This window comes from Solanum pennellii, chromosome 8 (assembly GCF_001406875.1).
Source record: "Solanum pennellii chromosome 8, SPENNV200".
Taxonomy (NCBI): Eukaryota; Viridiplantae; Streptophyta; class Magnoliopsida; order Solanales; family Solanaceae; genus Solanum; species Solanum pennellii.
In genome coordinates, this window is record NC_028644.1 from 58542868 (window position 1) to 58565409 (window position 22542).

Below are 22542 nucleotides of genomic sequence, written 5' to 3' on the forward strand. Positions count from 1 at the left end.
TATAATGAAAATGATGTCCTAACATATGATGTGCTATGAAAATTTTAAATTTTCCGCTAAATTTACCTATGACAATACGATGAATGGTAAATATGGGCTTATATAAGACCACCGAAAGGTCAAGTACGCCATGTTACTTCTCGGGGTGCTCCTCGATCGTGACAATGCAATTGAGACACGTGAGAGATATTTGAATGCCACATAAGCTAAAAAGATGTACAAAATTACAAAAAATAAATTTATAATAGAATCTTAATTTAATTAATCTATATGTCTGAAATTTCGATTATAATGTAGAATGTACTTAGTATTTTCCCTCACAATATTGACATTTTGAAAGAGGAATAATGTGTGATTAAAAAAAAAAAGAAAAAAAATGGTTCCATTTGAACCCGAAGAAGCGGCTATATTTTCGTATCAGTTCAAGTGGAATGAAAATCCTCTTTCACCTTCTTCAACCTCCTGCGAATCTATGGTATCTCTGATACAGAGGTCTGGATTTATGCGTATATACATCATTGAAAATCAGATCAAACGACTATGAGGAGCGTTTCAACTTCACTCTTTAGTTGTTTCTTCATTCTCATACTTGTTCTAGCCCCAATCTCATTCACTCATGGATACATGTAAGTCCTCTTACCATCACTATCCAATTTTACCTTACTTTTTTTGGAAAAAATTTAGATCCCTATGTGAGTTTTGAGGGCTCTTGGCTAGAGTAGTGATATAGATAACATTAAGAGGGTTCGAGATAATAGTGATTGGGAATTGAACTGAAATTTGAATGCCCTAAACGACTGACCCAATATATTGTTGGATTTAACTTTCATACTGAGTTTGTTGTTGTTGCTATTGTAGATCCCTATGTGAATTTTGCAATATATCGTTGGATTTATCTATAACACATAAATTTGACCTGTTAGTATACAAATCCATGCTTATTATGGATAGTTACGTATACGCTATAAGGATTTCAGTTGCAGAGTGTAGAATTTGTATACCTTTTCCAAGTTACCTGAAATTGTTCTTTAAATAATTGCAGAATGTAAATATGTTATAAAAGCTGAAATTTATAATGTTATAGGATGGATATAAAAGTTTTGCAAGTCGGACAGGAGCTAATGAAGGAAACTCTTCCATTACAATCCGGATCGAGACTATATGAACTGCAAGGGTTGAATTCCAATAAGTGGTATGAAGTGAAGATCTCATATCCTGCTTCTGTATGTACATTTGCATTCTTCCCTATTACTAGATTTCTATACCTATTGGTATTTAGAGCTTAAACCTTTACTTTTTCAACTTATAACAGATACCAGCTACTTTTACTCTACAACTAAGTAAAGGAAGTTCAGGGCTAAATGTTGGTAGGAAGTTACTGAATACTGAAAAGATTATTTTTCAGGCGGACAACAGTCTTCAATTGCTTGGTGACGAGGTTTGGTTATGTCTGCATGATATATAATGATTGTCATCTATTCGTTTGCTCATTTTTACCTCTGAAGAGGCACTGATAATGAAATTTTTCACAGGGAAAAATGTTTGTCCTGGTAAATGTGGAGCCTGAGGGAATTGTTGCAATACCTGGGGTAAAGGAGAGAGAGCACATCATATATAATATAGGTAAACATTTCCCCTTAATTGAGATAGTTCAGAGTTCCATTTAACATATTTAATCATCTTCTCACATGCCAATATAGTAATTATGTTACCCGAGTTGTCATCATTTAGAGGTGAATTCGCAATGCTAATTTTCAGGGACACCTTAACCTCCTTTTTATCCCCAGAAAAAAAGAGTGGGAAGGAAGTAAGAACATTCACCTATGACTTGTATGTTTGAGTAACTTGCCATAAAAAATAAAAGAAAGAAAGATAAATACTATAACTGAACACCTGCCAATAAATTGGAATTCACAAAATTAAAGGCGTATTCGCAAACACTCTTTGATCTAGGAAGCATATTTATGTTAAACAGAAAGATGTCAAAGTATGCAATGTTGAAATTTATCTAGGCTGTCAGTTAGCTTTACAGATACACCACGTCATAACAACAACAATTCCCAATGTCGAGCAAATTGGGGTCGGCTGTATGAATTGTCCATATTGCTTCAAGTGTCAAGTCCTTTAGATCTCTAAAACTTTGTGAGCTCCTTGAGTAGCTAGGAGTTTTTTGCATACACTGTCCCGAGGGTGTAGCAATGATTAATGAATTGGGTTGAAAATCTTTGGTCTCAGGTTCAAAACCCACAGAGGCAAAAACACTAGGTGATTTCTTCCTATTTGTCCAAAACGAAATAATGTCAATCAAGTAGAACAATTTTAGTTTCTGATTTAGATGAAAAAGTTGTAATTCATATTTTTGGGGCTGGTTTTCATTCGGTACTAGATTTCTGACTTCTTCTTCCTTACAATTAGAATTTCATTCATACTGTTTTCTAACAAGTAATGTATCAGTTTGCTAACTATATTTGTTGTCTAGTGCTGTCCTATTAAAGACAGTGTCTACAGTTGATGCCCTTGTATCTTAGCACAGTCAGTAAAGCACCACCTATACGGGGTGATGCGTGTAACCTTTGTGAATTTACTCCATTCTATCCAAAACAGCCCTAGATATGCTTTCTCAAGTTCATCCTAGATGATATCTAACTGTTCTATAAAAACATAAACAATCAAATAAAAAGAATAGTAGGCGTTATTTATCGATAGATTAAGAATGCCTGGCATAATGTCCATGTAGAATTTCACCGTAATCTTAGAATGAGAGTTTAGTTATGCATGTACATGAAAGAACAATACATTTTTAAGCCAAAACTCATAGAAAAGAGAAGGAAAGATAAATCCCCGATGAAGTCTCTAGTCTCCTCTCCAGTAGCTCGCAAGACATCTGAATGAGTGCCCCGGAAACAAGCCCAAACTATGTATAGCTTATGCGCAGAAAAGGAAAAGATAGAATAACGCTTGAACTCTCGCTCAACATATCAAGTGCACTGTGCTGAAGAAATCTTTTTTCCCAGTGCGACTTTGTATGCACTTGAGTACTACATTAATCTTTCATGTTCTAATATGTTGCATTTGGTTAGTTTGATTTTCTTTTTAATTCATAGTGTCCTGCTGTCTAGGACAATTTTACGACGAGTTGCAGTAAGCCATCTCAATGCATAGAGCTTAATGCGATGCAGTGCGCTGTTTCACCTTTCTCCCTCTTGGGTGTCCCCTTTGCCTCCTCTTCTTGTCTTTATGGATTTAATCTGTAGTTTCTTTGCTCTGTGCTTGAGATCTTGAGCTTCATTGCACATGCTTTTGACACAGAACAGTGAAAATCATTCCTCGTACCAATTGCACCCACCTTCAAACAAACACACTTAGGCAGTTCAAAGCAATAAAATATCACTCAAGGCATTCAATTCAAATAAAGAGAATTGTGTTAAATGTTTGCAACATCTCTGGGTCATCAATTATGTTCTTGGTTGTGATGATAGGGATTGCAAATGTACGCTAAAAAGTGGCTTGTAGGCTGTAGCTATAATATCTGAAGACGAATGAGGTCCTTTGGTTTGTTCCAACCCATTGACGGAATGTAGCTTTGACTTCTGTATTATCTCGGCCATTATCTCGTCAAACTGTGTCCCTCTTTTCTTTGATGTTGAAATATTGTAATAACTATTGTGGAGCATTAGTCAATAGAAAACTTCTTAGCTCAATTGCATATCTGCTTTTCTATACTGGTCTATCTACAATGTGATCTTACCTACAATTGTAAAATTTTGATTTGTGAAGTTGTGGAGATCTTGTGGATTTCCTGTTCCTTTTCCCTTTGATGTTAGTAACATTAAAATGACTGTTTTCATGTAAAATTTGGTCAAATGAACAGATCTTTTGATGATTATGACCCCTGTTTCGTGATATGCTTGCTGTCCAACAGCCTTGTCTTACTGAAGCTTTTTGGCAGCTGTGGCCTGTGTATTTGTTAGTATCTTCAATTGTTACTCTTTCACAGTGTCTTGCTAATATTATGTGCATTTCCATGGCAGTATGTGATGAGCTACTATTTGGCATCCCTCATCAAGCATGGTATGTCGTAGTGCTGGTGGTGCTATGCTTGGCACTGGCACTTGTAATCCCGTCATTTCTTCCATCATATCTTCTACCAAGGAATCAAGGGTTAGATGCTGCTAATCATGGTATTTCTAAGGACTCTTGATCATGTTTTGGTATGTCACCTGTGACGTAACATACATTCAGCAATGGTAGTAGTAGATCTTGAAGCTCAAGTATTAGAAAACTTTCTAACTGGTGTAAGGTAGTTTTGTTAATTGCAAATGATTAAGATCTACGTCATTACTCAATGCAACTCTCACAACCCCTATCTCTTTATGTACTCTTTTCCCTTCTGTTGGCTGTAAACACGGAGTTAGTTTGTTCTGTCATTTTTCTAGCTTGAATAAAGTATCTGCTTGCAAAATTATCATGTGATATTGTTCAAGTGAATTAACATCTACTAGCCCCTGTTCATAAATGTGCCCCTTGTTATTAGCGGAAAGGAGTTAATCCTATTTCAGAACCAGGAGAAGCATCAAGATACATGTGATACACCTTACTTTTCCCATACTGTTATCTTTCTCGAGGTAAAACCAGGAATCTTTTCTCCATTTTAGACCATAATTCACTTTCTCCATCTTTTCCTTCTTCCCCGCCAATTGATCATGAATGCTCATAAAACTAAAGGCTCATGCCAAGCTTCCATCACCCCCGCACACTTCTCTAGACCCTCTCATGTCACACCACCCAAGAAGATGATGCCTATGTATTTTCATGTGTCCTTTGGGTCCCCATTTGATCACAAAAAATACTATATAATGCAAGACTTTCCTAGTCCTTTGCATTCATTCTCAGTTCCTTCCTAAAAAGTATAACAACCTCTATTGTTATAAGTTTTAGCCATGTCTGATCAGCAGAAAGAACTCCGTGGATCACCTCCACATTACGAAGCCTTGAGGCTCGTGGCAGCAGGAACACTTGGTGCTGCTTTGTTAGGCTTGTCCAGTCTTATCTTTGCAGGGACAGTTATATTTCTGATCCTTGCAGCCCCATTCCTTGTCGTGTTCAGCCCAATTCTTGTTCCAGCTGCGATGATTCTCGTCTTGAGCACTGCTGGTTTCTTGTTTTCTGGTGGGAGTGGCATAGGGGGTTTAGCTGCAATATTGTGGTTGTGTAGGAAAGTTCGTGGGCAACTCCCGTATGCTTCAGGCCAACTTGATTTTGCTAGAATGAGGATTGCAAGCAAAGCTTGGGATATGAAGGAAAGAGCTAAAGAGGGTGGACAATTTGTGCAGAACAAGGCCCAGGAAAATACTGAAGCCTAACAATATGAAATGTTATTTAAGTGCAATTTGTGTTACCTTATCCTAATAAAGGGGGAAAAGAGAATGTGTTGTTCCTACTGATCTTGATCTCTGTTAAAACTGCGTTCATATGATTTTTACGTGTTGTTTCATAATATATTGTATTGTATCGTATTTATTGTACTGTATTGTTTTAATGAATATAATATTTAAATAGATTGTGTTGTGTCTGTTGTTTCATAATATCGATAATGTGATACATCAACGATGATACATAGTGATATGAAACATTAGCGTAAATAATAAAGTTTGATTAATTAAAATAAATATGGTATTTAAACTAATAATACAATATATAACTTAAATAACACAAAACTAATATTGGATCACTCCTAATTTTCCACTAAAAAATAATTGTATGTACCGTGGAACAAAATAACTTAAATAGCACAAAATTAATATAAAAGATTCATATAAAACCCCAACTATATGTTTGAAGCATTATTAATTTGAGGGTTAAAGAGTCAAAACAACACACTTATATTATCCTGTTTATTAAGTTTCGCACTTGAATTAGTAAGAGTGTGAGTTTTCATGTTGAGTCATCACGCAATTATTGACGAAACACACTTAAATGTTGAATATGTCAAATATTTTTCTTAAAACTATTTTTAGACGCGTCTATACCTAAAAGGTTCCGTCCACCTAGCATATACGATAACTCTATTTATTTTTAAAACATATTTTTAATTTACTTCTTTGAAATTCTAAAACTTTGTTTCCTTTTAAAAATGTTGAAGACGCTCCTGTAAAAAGGAATTAATTGAACAAAAAGAGTGCTAGATTGCTATTGGTCCACGTGGCACATTACCGAAAATATGACCGTTGTAAGAGAAATTATGTCCCCCGTCTCCTCCCTCTATATTCAAATCGAAAATAATTTCAAACGACTCACCATTCATTTTCTTTTTCCCGTTCAGCCGTCCACTCTCTCTCTTCTTCTCATTCTTTTTTCTCTCTCTAAAATAGATAATAGAGGATGGGGATCGCCATGGAGAACCAACCACAGCAACAACAACACAAGGTAAACAAATCCACGATTTTTTGTTGTAATTTGATCTCGAGCTTTTCGAAGAATTATGTGTAGGGGATTCCCCTTCAGATTTTGAAGTTTGTTGAGTAATTTAGGGTTTTACATTGGACGAGCATGATTTCATTGAGTTTTTCTTTTCTTAATTTAGAAGATTGGTAGAGATTCCAGCTCGGTTTATGATATGATTAGGGTTTTTCTCTTCATTTTTTATGAACGGGATGGATGATTTATTTATTTATTTTTTAAAATTCCAAATTTGATTATTGATGATGTAATGTACAAGAAGAAGAAGAATTTGTTATTAATTTTTGTTATATGGACTACAGAATTTTCAACTTCTACAGACTTCATCAGAGGCATCATCAGAGGCTGATAAAAAGAGATGGACGCTTAATGATTTCGACATTGGGAAGCCTCTTGGAAGAGGAAAGTTCGGTCATGTATATCTAGCTAGGGAGAAAAGGGTAAGTTCTTAAAGCTTTATATGTTAAAAATGGCTGATAAAGCTACTTACTTTTTTCAAAACCTCAGATTTATGCTTTGCGAGCCAGTATCTATTATCCAACAAATTAGTTATCTGCTATGCTAGTGTCTGGATACTAGAGGTTCTACATCAGGAGTTTTCTGTAGCATTTAATGGTAATGTTGGGAAGTTCTGGATGATATCTTATGGGCATGGCTTAAAAGTTTTTTTTTTTGAATTCTATTAGATAGACTTGACATTCTACAATCACATTCCAATACTAAGGTTAGTTGTTTCTTGAAAACAGAGCAATCATATTGTTGCATTAAAAGTGCTGTTCAAGAGCCAGCTAAAACAGTCCCAGGTTGAACATCAGCTTCGTCGTGAAGTTGAAATACAAAGCCACCTTCGCCATCCAAATATTCTGAGGCTTTATGGTTACTTTTATGACCAGGTAACTTGTCATAACTTCTTCTGCATTGCTTTTTCTCAATTTTTGGTCTTAAGAACTTTCAAGAGACTGATGATAGCACTTACTAATGCAGAAACGTGTGTATTTGATCCTGGAATATGCTGCCAAGGGTGAACTCTATAAGGAGTTGCAGAAATGCAAATATTTTAGTGAACGGCGTTCAGCAACTGTAAGTTCTTGTTGAATTACAAAACTGTGTAGGATTTCCTTTTTCATAATCTTGAATTACAGAATCATGAGAATTGGTAAATGAGCATTTTTTCACTTAACATTTTCAGTTCTGGTCACATTCTAGATAGCCTTGAGTATGAGCAGATTTATATATCTCCGACATTTAAAGTATATTATCATGCCCTTCACATCTACTTTCAAACTGACAATAAGTTCTCTATTTTTTTTCTTTATCTTTGGTCTTGGAGCAGTATGTTGCATCATTAGCCCGGGCTCTCATATACTGTCATGGGAAGCACGTAATACACAGAGATATCAAGCCAGAGAATCTTTTGGTTGGTGCACAGGTATATATTTAACATTGCTAAACAGTTTACACGCTGCATTGCAATAAAATGACAGCTGAAATTAATTATTTTTAATATTTCTGCTGTTAGGGTGAACTCAAAATTGCAGACTTTGGGTGGTCAGTGCATACCTTTAATCGAAGGCGGACTATGTGCGGCACTCTAGACTATTTGCCACCTGAGATGGGTATGCATGTTATATGATATGAATATTTTATGCAGAAGGTTTCATGTTATACGACATATGTTGGAAGTTTTATTCAAATGATTTAGTATTTCTTTAACTGCTTTTACATTTTTTCTAATACATAAATTGCTGTACTTGCAGTGGAAAGTGTGGAGCATGATGCAAGTGTGGACATTTGGAGCCTTGGTGTCCTATGCTTTGAGTTTCTGTACGGGATGCCCCCATTTGAAGCAAAGGAACACTCAGACACATATAGGAGGTGCGATTTTCTTCCATAATGTAGATGTTACTTTACAAGAAATAGTACTTTTTGTACACAGTTCCCCTCTTAGAAAATGTGTGAATTGCTATTCTCATATCTCTAGTCACTAAATACTTCCGGAATCTCTTTCTCAACTTCAAAAACTCATGAATGAATATGAAATGACAATGAATTACACATATCATTACAAAAGTAGTACAAATTTCAAGCCTTTATTAAGCTAAATGTTTGCATGGATGAGTGTAAAATGCCAGGAGATTTTTACGAATTTTACCAACTTAACACTCGTGGGTGACAAGATTTTCGTATGGATATGACAGGATTGTGCAAGTGGATCTCAAGTTTCCTGCCAAACCAGTTGTTTCATTAGCTGCCAAGGACCTCATTAGTCAGGTTTTTCACAAATCCATTGATTGCTTTGAAATACAGCAACTCGTAATGTCGGGCCTAACTTGTTCTTTTAATTTCATGTTGTTGGGTTACAGATGCTTGTAAAGGATTCTTCTCAGCGTCTGCCCCTGAAAAAGGTACTTGAGCATGCTTGGATTGTGCAGAATGCTGATCCTTCTGGCGTTTATAAGGGCTGATGAGAGAGTTCTACATCACCAATTACTCTCACAATCTTTGTGGCAGACTACAATTGTTTCATTTTTTTACCGAAGAGCATCTTGCTCAGCTGGATCGTATAACTTTGTGATGTAAAATAACCACACCAAGATGTTAAACCTTTGTGATCTTCGAACCTTGCACGAAAGGAGGTCTCTTTACATAGGATATGTATTCATTTTGCTTTTTCTCAATGTTGTACTTTACTATCTGCACTGTCTGGCTAGAGTTTAGATACCATCGGATATTCATGCCATGCTCAGTGGTTTACTTACCTGTAATCTCTCACTTACATTGTCATCTCCATCTAACAACTGAGTTGGTGGGTACTGCCACTTTTGCGCTTGAACAATGTCTTTTGTGCTCTAGAAACTAGGCTGACTGGTTGAAGAAACATGTCGTGCTCACATCCTGTCTGTTATTTTGCTTCTCAGTAGCAAAGATGCTTATTCAACTTGTGAAAATGACAACAAAATACATTTTGACAAGGTAAAACCTGTGACAGATTGAACAGCTTTTGGTACCCCTTTGGGCCACCAAGTCACAATGGTGAAAATGATGACGATGACATACAATACACAAAGCTGTTGCTGGTTTCAGTTATGCCATGAAATTAGAAAACTGAGATGGTTTATGTCACATTACCATAACCCCGAGTACAGAATGATGTGTTGCTGATAAACAATCTTAGAGAAAACGAGCATTTTTACAATTGCAGCAACTAAAACAAAGGAGGAGTGTTGAAGTTTGTTTTTAGTTGCTGCAATATCTTTTAATAAAATAAATTGTTAATTTAAGATGGATTTGAGTTTTGAATTTTAGTTAGGTTGTTTGAGTTGTAGATATAATTTAGGTGAATTTAAATTTTAAATAATGCAGATTATATGTTTTATGTTGGCTATTTAAGCTTCATAATATTATCGAAATCAATTGAAAGTTATTGAAAGTCATCATGATCAATCCTTTTGTGCTGCCTCATTTTCTTTTAAAGAAAAAACACCAATAGGACAAGATGTTAGATGAATAATTCTTTGGTGAGTCATAAACTTCTGAACTTGCGAAGATAAGTATTCTAAGACATTATCACTACGAAAAGTACGAATAGAAACACCAAACTGATTTTGTATTTTCGCAAAGAAACTTTATAATATAAAAATAATTCAGAACGAACTTTCATAAAAAAATTCAAGTGCATCTTGAATAATCATCAATGAAACTAACGAAATCATAAGGTTGAACTGACTCTACTAGAACCCCAAATATAATAATGAACTAAGTACTATGTGAAAATGTAGCATAGGTGTGTTTTTCAAGATTACATGACTCACAATCTAATGTGGATAACCTAGGCAAACTAGACACCATCTTTTGTAGCTTGGATAGACTCGATGTCCGAAACACTTGTGAATTAGGTCATGAGATTCTATAACGAAGCATATTGTGAAGGGATTTGAAAAGGTACGATAATAAAGGACTTGTGATTCATGTCTTGTGCCAATCATCTGTCCCGTATTGTGGTTGAGAAAAAAGTCATCAAGAAAATTTTATGCCACAATTTAGGGTTTGGCTTGTCTAACCCCTTTTGATTTTGTTTGGATTCCATTGGCTAAAGTAATAGCAAGAAGAGATTGTGAATAAACAGTATCCGAAAGAAATGATTTGTTACCAGAAATATGATGAGAAGCACCTGTGTCCATGACCCATGATCCAAGAGTATTAGGTTGTGAAAGACAAGCAAAGGAATTACCAGTATCAAACCCATCAGGCTGAGCAACCGAGGCTACTTGTGGAGACATTCGCTTACTTGCTCGATACGAAATGAACTCATCATATTCTGTCGAGCAATATGAGTAGTATTGGATGGTCGATCAGGCGGAGCAACCGAGGCTACTTGTGGAGATGTCTGTGTACTTGCACGATTTCGAAGAAACTCATTATATTCCTTTAGAACAATAGGATCATAACTGGGTGGTGGACCATGCGAAACATAACATATGTCACGAGTGTGTCCAATCTTATGACAATAGCTACACTTGGATTGAGGTTTCCCAAAATGACTTCCTCCTAGCCAATTCTCCATAGATTGATATGTTTGTTTTTCTATGGTTTGAGATGCAAAAATAGAGGAGTCAACGGTGGATGATGAAACACCTTTGTAATTGGGAGGCACGACAAGATGAAGTAGTCGAGAGAATAACTCATCTATTGTAGGAACTGTAGGACTAGCTAAAACCTTAACACACACTGAATCATAGTCATTAGGCAATCCAACAAGTGTAAAAACTAGAAACAACATTTTTCTGTGCTCTTGTTGTTTTTCCACATTCGTGGTAACGCACATCAACATTTCAAATTCCTCCATGACTGCTTGTACTTGTCCCAAGTAAGTAGACATATTGGATTCTTGTTTCTTTAAGTTGGTCATTCGAGATATCACATCATATAAATGAGATATGTCATTAGTGTACAAAGCACGAGCCTTTTTCCAAACTAAATAACATGTCTGGAATGGGCAAAGTAAGGGCATCAACTTGGAATCAATAGAGCGCCACAAGAGACAACATAATTGAGAATCAATATTCTCCTATTGTGCTTTGGCGGTTGCATCATCTGCACTAGACTTTGCATTTTCATCTACCACACATGCTTTTTTCGTTAAGTGATCTTGTACACCTTGACCTTTGCACCATAACTCAACCGAGGAGGCCCAAGCTAGATAATTTGAACTTCCAATTAATGGTTCAGAAGTGATCATAACGCTCGAACTCCCAATTCCCATAGTTTTTATGCCAAAAGTGTCAACCTCAAAAGACATCTTGTTAAATCAAAACTTCCCCGCAAAAATAAATAAATTGGAAATAGAGTGCCAAAATCTGGAAAATAATCGTCCAGTCGCTGAAAATATGATGTGGTTGTCGGAAACTGGTCAGAATCGGAAAAAACATATTGTCAGCCTCGGAATGGAGAGGCAACCTCACTAGAAGAAAGAAATTGTTGAATAACTGGCCGGAAAAGCTCACATGCTCCGGTGCTTGAGGCGTGCAAAGAACCAAAACTCAGAGGAAGACCCTGTTTGTGATGTTTTTCTCACAACAAGTCATAGTAGACATAATAAGAGAATAAACATTACCACTAATAACTATTGCTTTGAACTTGGAATCTAGTCTAGAGATTCCAGTTTGAATGAATAATTAAAAAGATGAAAAACACAAATCACTGTAATTAGTAATAAATGAGGAAATTACAAGTCATCTCAATAATTTATTACTAATTCATTCATGTATAATAACACACTTTTAATGTCTTAGTAATAATAAATCAAATAAATAAAATCAGTGGCATTAATCGAATAAATGGGAGGTCATTCTTTTCATATGTCATTAATTATTCTAGGATATACATGTAAAATTAAAATATATCTTTTCACATTCCAAACATTTAGTTATTTGCTTATATTTTAATTAAGAATTAATTTAAGGAAATGCAAAAGTCATCTACATTTTTATTAAAATGATACAATTTAACATTTAAACTAAATAATTAAATGCTTTTATAACATTTTAATTTATAACAAGGGTAAAATTGTAATTCAACTTTTAACTTTTTTTGTTCCCTTTTATAATAATACTAGTTTCTGACAGCGTGCGTTGCACGTTTAATTTTTACTATTATTGTATAATTTAAAATTGTGCTATCAAATAGAAAATATTTAAATCAACAATATTAATTTTACCAATTATATTTCATGTATCAACAAAAATTAAAAAAAAGGGATTGCGCATTTGACATCAAGCAAAAAATATGTGAAATTAATTAATATAATATAGTCTCCTTTAACTTTGTATAAGTCTTTTTTATGATCTAAATATCAGTGATAACCTTTTATAGCCATAAATGGATATTAAAAATACATGCACTTATTGATAAGATTGCCTATTTTATTTTAATGAGAAACGATAGAATGAAATATTTACATTACTTAAGTAAGGTTCTAAAATTAAAAGACAGTACTATCAAAATTATACAAGATGAAAAACAATTAAATTTAAAATATAAAACTGACAGATATATAATTTAAACACAGAACTTCATACATACATCTATTTCAAAAGCTCATAATAATAGCTAAAAGATTACAACACCACAATTAGTTTATTAGAAATGCAAAAGAAATTAGAAACAACAATAATCTTCATGATAAAGAATATATATCGAAAGATATATGAGGACTTAGGCATGTCTAAAAAGTAGTCTTCAAGTTCTCCTCCCCACCTTATGTATTCTATTTATTCATGGTATTTTTGCTTATCATAGATGGAATAGTTTTTTGATTATCAGTTGAATGACAATTTCTTTAATTTTTAATGGTTATCACCTAGTTCTTAAATAGTAGTAAAAATGTCTGTTCAAATTCTATATTTTTTGTTTTAAATAATAGTCTTTAATATATAGATAGATAGAAAGATGAAAAATACAAATCATAGTTAGACTTATTAAGAGAATTAACATTACCACTAATAATTATTGCTTTGAACTTGAAATTTAGTCTATTTTGAATGAATAATTAAAAAGATGAAAAACACAATCATTGTAATTAGTAATAAATGAGGCAATTACAAGTCATCTCAATAATTTATTACTAATTCATTCATATATAAAAACACATTTTTAATATCTTAGTAATAATAAATCAAATAATTAAAATCAGTGGCATTAATCGGATAAATGGGGGTCACTCTTTTCATATGCCAGTAACAATTCTAGGATATACATCTATTAAGAATTAATTTAAGGAAATACAAAAATCATCTACATTTTTATTAAAATGATACAATTTAACATTTAGACTAAATAATTAAATGCTTTTATAATAATTTAATTTATAGAAGGGGTAAAATCGTAATTCAACTTTTAACTTTTTTTGTTCATGCTTTTAGTAATATATGATTTAATTATTTGTTTATATTTTAATTAAGAATTAATTTAAGGAAATACAAAAATCATCTACATTTTTATTAAAATGATACAATTTAACATTTAGACTAAATAATTAAATGCTTTTATAATAATTTAATTTATAGAAGGGTAAAATCGTAATTCAACTTTTAACTTTTTTTGTTCATGCTTTTAGTAATACTAGTATCTGAAACGTGCGTTGCACGTTTGTCCCTTAATATTTTTATTTTAAATTTTTCTTTACAAAGTTCAATTATAGAATAAGAAATGCAGAAATTAACAATTTTAGTTATGATTTAATCTCAAATGGTATGAATATGTCTATGAATAACTAATTATTTTTCCAGATCAAACAACTTATTTATTGAAGTAGTTTACAATGAATTTCTACTCGAAAAAAATAATAAACAGATGTAAAAGTCTTTGACAAAAGTAGCAAAGACATGAAGAAGAAATAAATGCAATTTAGTCATTGCTAAAATCAGAAATATAACAATCTTTTTCTTTTGTGCTTATATGAATTGCATTCTTCTTCTTTTTTTAAATATACAATAGTATTTTTTAAATGAAAATAGAAAAAATTGACGAACATTATTCTCATTTTCGAATATTTTTTGATCTTTGTTTCCATAAGATTTAAATTAATTATATGAGCCAAAAGATTAATTTAAGAAATTGGGATAAATAGTTCTAATTTAAAAATAATCATTCCGTTTTCATATCAAACACTATATCGCTAAACATACTAAGATTGAGGCTTAAACCACACATACATATATAAAAAGGATAGATATACCTGGAAAAAAAAGAATCTCTAGCAGAATGAGAATGAATGGAAGATGAGAGAAAGAAAACTTATTGTATACCTATATAGAGTTTTGTAATGTAAAGAATATGGAAAGGTGGAGAAAATTATATAAACATTGATCAACAATAACTATGAAAATATGACTTGAAACGTTTTTGAATTGTAATCAAGGAGATTATGACTATCTATCTTCAATCTTAAATATTGAATTTAGTGTAAAGCATTAAGTTCGGTTGGAATGAGTTTAACTGCAGAAACTCAAAGGATCAATAATTAAAGATAAAAAAAAAAATGTTTTGCTATCATTATTTATTTAATTTTCAAATTTTGTAAATGACAATTTAATAAATAAGTGAAGGGTATTTTAGTAATCCAACTTTTAAGTTTTGAGCTTCATGCTTATAATAATATATGATATGATATGATTGTTTTGATATCATATAAGAAATATTGAAGAAAAATATTATAATTGAGTATCTACATTGTTACACAGAGCCCTATTTATAGAAACGATAATACAATCCTTTACTAAGTAGGACACCCACATACTATTCATATTCCTATTCTAATTAGGATATGGGAGCTTCCTCGATGGATGAAAACATTTTTTTGGGCAGCCAATTGCAATCACCTTTGTGGACTTCCGTCCTTGCAGATTGGAACTTCTCGCTCGGAATTGCCTTAGGGACCCCTACTGTGACAAGAGCTACTACGCATCCCACATCACATCAGATAATGCTATCGACGAAACAAATTCAAAACAATTATGAACATACCTTTGGACCAGCACGCCGGAAATGTACTCCTCGCTGACTGTCCTTATGAACAACAATCTACAAAGTGATCAAACAAATTCATAACAATTATCACAATGAACAAAGGAACTCTCTTGGACAAATTTGCTTCAGCCTTTTGATGCTTAAAGGGACCGACTATAGTATACGCTCACATAAAGAACGTTTTTTGATGCATCATTTATAGCAGTGGAATGATAGACTGGCCATAGAATCTCCCGTGAAGTGTGAATTCGATATTATTTGGGATCGATCGTTTCTCCAAAACCCACATCAGACAATAATGGTCCTCTAGTCTTCTTTTCCAGATAGTTATATCTGTACTTCATTTATGTAACTAGCATCCTAATTTGCAGAATCACTAACTCAACTACGGCAAATCAAGGTAGCTAGCTATCTGTAACTATCTATTGTCTAACCATTTTCTTAACTATTGAAAGAGAAAGAAGTACAAACATTTTTTTACGAAAGAAACTTATATATGCAGGCAGAACATGTTAGCAAGAAGATTGCACCTTCTGAGGAACTATATCATCCATGTCAACAAAGTACTGCCTGAAATCATAAAGACAGTTTATAACTTGTCAAGGATCAACTGCATAAAAACTTCCACATTGGCCTGATGGCACTAAAAAAAGGAAAGGTTAATAATGGACTCACTTCACAACTGCGTATACTGGTTTAGAATGCAAGGTGTTATCATAAGTATGTCATCAAGCAATGAAACGAAGAATAAATTCGTGTTAGTAGATATATCAACATCTACAGCAACAAACACACATGGTTAAGAGGATAACACAGATACATAGTTGAAATCAAGTGTCTGGTGTCTAACTGATACACTTTTTATTTTCTGACTGAAAAGCAAAGACAACTCTTGCAAAAAGTAAATGTGAATTTCCATTAGTGTGTACAATAAGTACTAGAGGAGACGATTCAGAGACATGAAAAGGCCATATGACCAGCATTACATTTAAAAAAATTTCTTACACCTAAACTAGCATACATATATGGTACAAGAGATGCAATCACTTGCTTACAGACTTTGCTCTCACTTCCTCCCACCATCCGATCCACTTCCCCTAAAACAACTCATGATTCGATAATGCAGAATCAATATATATATACATACAAATATAAAAGGTACCTTATATATACTATATAATTTTTTACCGAGAGGGTTCAGGTGAATCCTTTGTGACCCCCTACATCCGCCCCTGGGATGAGGCGATTAGGCAGAATATGCCACAACTTCAGCTTACTGAGGAGGCGAGGACATGAACCTTGATCGTAGGGTGTGGCGGCCAAAGATTAGGGAAGAAGGTTAGTAGTAAGGGCCTGTTTGGATTGGCTTTTGGCTTATTTTTGTTGTTTTGACTTTAAAATAAGTGCTTATAAGCACGTTTTAACTTTACACAAACACTTCAAAATTGCTTAAAAGCTATTTTGGCTTAAAATAAGCCAATCCAAACGGGCACTAAGTCAGATGTATTCCTTTCCCATTCCCAGAGTTTTTAGCATTACTCTTCTGGTTTTCCTTTTTAGATTTCTATTACTATCTGTTATTCTTTTCTTTAGCCTCTATATCTTATTTTCTTCTTGTTCTTTCGGCTTGTTACTACTGCCTCTTTTTCATTTACATTTATTCTTAAGCCTCGTATCTTATTTTCTAGATGTTGTAGCAGCATGTCACTGCTGCTTCTTTGTCATGTTCGTTCGACCAAGGGTCTATCGGAAATCGTCTCTCTACCAGTCTACCTTCACAATGTAGGGGCAAGATCTGTGCACACTCTACCCTTAAACCCCCACCTATGAGATTACACTGGGTTTGTTGTTGTAGATCCCTATGAAAGTTTGCAATTATTGTTGGATTTAACATTAATACATAATCGGTTGGATCAGCTTAGCATAGTTTCCAGGTTACAGATTCATGCTTATTATGGATAATTACTTATAGGCTATAAGGATTTCAGTTGCAGGGTGTAAAATTTGTATACCTTTTCCAAATTACCTGCAATTGCTCTTTAAATAACTGCATAGAGTAAGTATGTCATAAAAGTTAAAGTTCATAATGTTATAGCATGGATATAAAAGTTTTACAAGTCAGGCAGGAGCTAATGAAGGAAACCCTTGGTTATGTGAGCATTATATATAGTGATTATTGTCTGTTACTTTGCTCATTTTTACCTCTCAAAAGGCACATCTTAACCTCCTTTTTATCCTCACAAAAAATGATAAGGAATCAAGAACATTCACCTACGACTTGTATAAAAATGAAAAAAAAAGAAGTAACTACCAGCCGCAAAGTTCTTGCAAAACAAACATAGTCATTTAAACAAACTAACCATCAGTGTGTACAATAAGTATTAGAGGAGACGATTTAGAGGCATGAAAAGGCCACAATGATTACATGAAGACACAAGAAAATTTCTAACAGCTAAACCAGCATACATATATGGTACAAGGACTTGCTTACAGACTTTGCTCTCACTTCCTCCCACCACCCGATCCACTGCTCCCTTGAAACAACTCAGAGATTCGAGCTTCAAGATCTTCCACACTAAACTTGATATGCCTCTCTGTGTGCCTGCTGGAGTCGTTATTACTCTGCAACCTCCCAATAAAGTTGCGATATGCTGGAGACAAAGCCCCTGCTACAGAAATCCTTAATTCTTCCTTTAGTTGTTCATCAAAGATTATCCAAGTTGATTGAGTTTTACATATCTCCTCAAAGTAGGAATTGAATAACTTAAGCTTTTCTTTCAAAGACCTCGATGCTCCAGTAGGTGACGACATAGCATTATTATCAATCTTCAGAACTCCTGAAACCTTACTCCACGAACTTCGGTGATAATTTACATGATACTGCTTAACTTTGGCCGCGTGTTTTCGTACCCAATCATCACCTAAAAGTAATCCCAACTCACTATCTTTAACTTTCTGAACAATGTATCTTTCATTATTCATCATAAAAACTGCCAACAAAGCCGAGTCCTTGTAAATCTTTGATTTTGTTTCCAGATTACTCTCAAGTAACTCCATAATCCATGCCATTTGAACAGCCAATGATGAAGACGAAAGTGCTCTATCATCCCCTTCTCTATAATCAACAGCACTAGCAGATGGCACAATGATTTCCTCAAAAACCTGTTCAAGAGTAATCCGGGATCGGCAAGCTGCACGGATATAATTCATCACATATCGAGTGATTGGGTGGAGTCCGCCGCCAGGCACTGGAGTCTTAGCAGGGTCACGGCGAATCAAATTCTCCAACTCCATAAATATCCCTCTAATAGCCTCACCTAATCTTCTCCATATAGTCAATGCTTCATTCCTCAATAGCACACAATATTGATCCGAAAACATAAATTCAAATTCAGGCATCAAATCCCTAAGCGCCTCATAAACATCAAGTACCTTGAAAAGTCTCTCCGGTGCCCGACTAGAGATCGCAACAGCATCGGCAAAGTTGAGAAGTTGAATAGTAGAACCTCTAGAAACTTCCATGAAAGATAGATCAGAAACAGAGTTGAATCCAAAGAAGACCCGATCACAAAGTCGACGTTCACTCGGGAACAGAATTCGGAGAGCTACGTTGACCGCTTTAACCCATTTCTCAATCTCATCTTCAAGCTCATTCCACTGCATTTTCTGCACTTGATCCATACTCAGCTTCTGCAACCCCAATCTACTTAAACTCTCCTCTAAAAACTCTCTTCTAGACACACTATACGCGTGTGAACACTCTTTCTCATACCCAGCAGCCACCATTCTCTTAGCAATCTCATGAAGATCACTAATGATTCCCGCCGGTAAAGCTTCAATAAGAATCCCGTAATCCGTAACAGGATGTGCTATAGGAATCTCGCCACTATCATCATCATCATCATCATCAACTTCTTCTTCCTCTTCAGATTCGTAGTAATCTCCCAACCTATCACCACCATTCTGGTGGCGCGTGAGATCCACGGGCTCGGAGGAGCGTTGCATCAGGGTAGTAAACTCATCTTGTAAACGAAACATAGCTTGTTGAAGTAAATCATCAGCTTTATCAAGAGAAGCAGAAACAGATTTATCATTAGCCATAGGATTCCATTCATGAATTATAGCCAATAATTGGTCAACAGAATCAAGGAAGGCAGCAGAATCAGCAGAATCAGACCATATAGGATGCTGAGCAGAGAGATGACGAGAGATCTGACGATGAAGAGATTTAAGGCTCCGTTCAAGTGGTTGATCATCAGTAAGTTTTTCACGGAATCGATTATCAAAATTAGAAAAGATTTGAAGGATGTCATCAGTCATAGTATCAGTATGACCAAGTGTTTTGGCGATATGACGAGCTACAGCTATGAGTTTTTCTTCACCATTTTCAGCCATGGATACAACTTTAGCTTCTCTGATTCAAATTTGTGTATGGAGGAAGAAGAAGAAATGTTTAAGAGCTGGGCGTTGGGGCCCACAGAAAAGTCTAAATAGCTCAATTATGTCTCCACCTCTTTACATTAAATTGACAACGCGCAAAAATTAGATCTTTCAATAATACTACTCAAATGACACCTGCTTTCGATATTTATTGCCCGTTTGGCCATAGATTTTCCAAATAATATTTGAATAAAAATTGATAAATAATGTTTGTTCATATAATTTATTATTATTTGACAAATATTTTTGATAAATATCTCAAATTCTCAAATACTAGTTTTTTCTAGTATTTGAACCAAATCTCATTATTTAGTATCTTTTGAAAATTAAAATTATACCCTAAATTTTTATCTTTTACAAAAACACCCTTTATAGTAGTTTTGTGTTGTATTATATAATTTTTTACGTGAACACCAAAATAATGATGAAATATTTAGGGAATGTTAAATAATGATATGATTGTTGATGAAAATGATGAAAAATTAGATCAAGGTAACAAAATCAGGTGCTTCGTCTACTTCCCGATGTATGGAATGATACTTGTTGCACTCACTCCAAATTACTACATTGCTCTAGTGTCATGGACACTATTTTGTTATTGTTGTAACGAACATCTAATTGACTTGTAATACAAACTTATAGTTAATTTTGATAGTTTTTAAAACTTATGGATATAAATCATGTTTTTCTAAAAAGATGAAATATATTTCCCAGATCCTATGGCCAAACACATGGTGAAATTTCACTCAAATAATATTCACCAAGAATATTTGAAAATTAATGACCAAACACTAGCTAAATATCTAAAGAGCCCCCAAAGCAAACTGTGACAAATAAAAGCATCTGTTCATTTAGATGTATATGTTGGAGGGGTCATTACGTGAACTCATATTTTCTTTTCGAAAATATATATAATAGTGTTATATTTTTATATTTGCTGTAAAATATAGATGACTTGAATCACACTCGAAGTATCATATAACACGAGATTGGGTGCACCTCCCAATAAGGTTAGAAATTTTGAATTTTATATCTATGTTGTTTTATTTTTCTTTTTAAAATTGACATCTCCAACTCAAACACCAAATTTGGGGTCAACTGTCAGCATTATTTTTTGTGTAAATCAACTCCAATCCATATGAATATTTTTCTATCTCTTCATTATTATATTATTATTTTTTATTTCATTTATATTTTTTTAATTTCATAAGACAAATTCTTTTTAAAACATTCACTATATATAATTAATATTATTTCATTTTACAATTATTTAATATAAATTATTTTGTACCATAATTTTTTCAAATAATATAAATTGCTAGCAAATATTATACATTATACATAATAATGGATGATACAAATAAAAGAGAAATTATTAATGAAATACAATTAATTAAACATTACATAATTGAAAAAATTAGTTTGAATTTTACATAAATTTTCAACTTTCAAGATCACTACGGTGCTCCTATAAATATTTTATTAATGCATTACGTAGTTTAAATGCGCTTCTTTGTTCTTTATTTTTTTTGTATCGAGCTAGAAATTATTGAAATTGATAGTTTTCATCTATTATCATTCTACAGTCGAAGTTTCACCTTCCGATGCATCTTGAATTGGTGCATTAAGATCACGTTCATCATCAATCATCATTTTGTGCATTATAATACATGAAGTTTAACATATCATGTAGCTCTTCTTAATTTTTTTAAGAAAGTCATACATAGAAAAATTAATTTATAAAAAAACTATATTTAATATCTAAAATTAATATTATAATAATATTACATAAAAATAATTAAATATACAAGAGATTTAATGAAACATACAATTTATATAAGTTTTAATTAAAAGTTTGTACGACAAAATAATATTAACATATTCAAAAAGTGAAACAGTGTAATTAATAGCGTTACACCAAATTTGGTGTAAAAATTGACCTGAGTGGGAGCTCAAAACACCAAATTAGAATTTGGTATAAAATTTGGTCTTGGGTTGGAAATGATCTAAGTGGTTACTGATAGCACTTTTAGCGTTTTAATTAATCAAACATTTCAATTTTAGACCTGTAATTTTAAAATTTTAACCTTTTTCAATAATAGAAACCTAAATGTCAAAAACCTATTAGATCTACCTCTTCATAACTAGTTCTGAGAACGTATATTGCACGTTTGACCTTTATTATTATATAAAATTTATATAGAACTTCTAACTTACGTATTGAAATATGTGTAATATCAGCTCAATTAACTTTTTTTTAAAAAAATAATAAAATATACATGTAATCATATGCATACAAAATGAGAAATATTAAACAAAGCAATATATTAATCTGAATAAGAAAGAATAACATATAAATTAAAATTTGTAAATCCATTGAATTGTGTGGATTGTCCTTTAGATATTCAAGACTTAATTATATTCATGTATGTATATTTCCAAGGTGATATGATCCATTGTGGATAAACATGTATCCATTAATTTGGTGACCTTTGAGAGTGATATCTCAATACTATAAATAGAGATATCACTCACCATTTGAAGGATACACTTGAATAAAAAGAAAAGTTCTCTCTTCTATCTGCATTTCTTGCCTTCTTCTCTTTATATTATATC

General features: G+C 33.3%; 3 protein-coding genes across 5 annotated transcripts; 2 read left to right on the forward strand and 1 right to left on the reverse strand.

The window, feature by feature from the left end:
- Nucleotides 1–375: 375 nt before the first annotated feature.
- LOC107026863 lies at nucleotides 376–5520 on the forward strand. 2 transcript variants are annotated; one of them, XM_015227969.2, is made up of 6 exons: nucleotides 376–626; nucleotides 1085–1223; nucleotides 1313–1438; nucleotides 1533–1623; nucleotides 4032–4181; nucleotides 5216–5520. In XM_015227969.2, exons 1-6 carry the CDS (start codon nucleotides 541–543, stop codon nucleotides 5269–5271), a joined length of 648 nt encoding a protein of 215 aa, XP_015083455.1. In that variant the 5' UTR covers nucleotides 376–540; the 3' UTR covers nucleotides 5272–5520. The 2 variants fall into 2 exon arrangements, with proteins under 2 accessions (XP_015083455.1, XP_015083456.1); XM_015227970.2 differs by having other exon boundaries at nucleotides 378–626; nucleotides 4032–5444.
- Nucleotides 5521–6283: 763 nt separating this feature from the next.
- Nucleotides 6284–9292, forward strand: LOC107027049 (serine/threonine-protein kinase Aurora-2). Of its 2 annotated transcripts, none has more exons than XM_015228209.2 (9): nucleotides 6284–6426; nucleotides 6762–6899; nucleotides 7206–7352; nucleotides 7444–7539; nucleotides 7793–7888; nucleotides 7979–8075; nucleotides 8217–8334; nucleotides 8658–8730; nucleotides 8823–9292. In XM_015228209.2, exons 1-9 carry the CDS (start codon nucleotides 6382–6384, stop codon nucleotides 8922–8924), a joined length of 912 nt encoding a protein of 303 aa, XP_015083695.1. In that variant the 5' UTR covers nucleotides 6284–6381; the 3' UTR covers nucleotides 8925–9292. The 2 variants fall into 2 exon arrangements, with proteins under 2 accessions (XP_015083695.1, XP_027774669.1); XM_027918868.1 differs by having other exon boundaries at nucleotides 6780–6899.
- Nucleotides 9293–17808: 8516 nt separating this feature from the next.
- On the reverse strand, nucleotides 17809–20021 carry LOC107028816 (exocyst complex component EXO70B1). Its single transcript, XM_015230026.1, has one exon. The coding sequence runs from the start codon at nucleotides 19879–19881 to the stop codon at nucleotides 17989–17991; it is 1893 nt and encodes a 630-aa protein (XP_015085512.1). The 5' UTR covers nucleotides 19882–20021; the 3' UTR covers nucleotides 17809–17988.
- Nucleotides 20022–22542: the final 2521 nt, after the last annotated feature.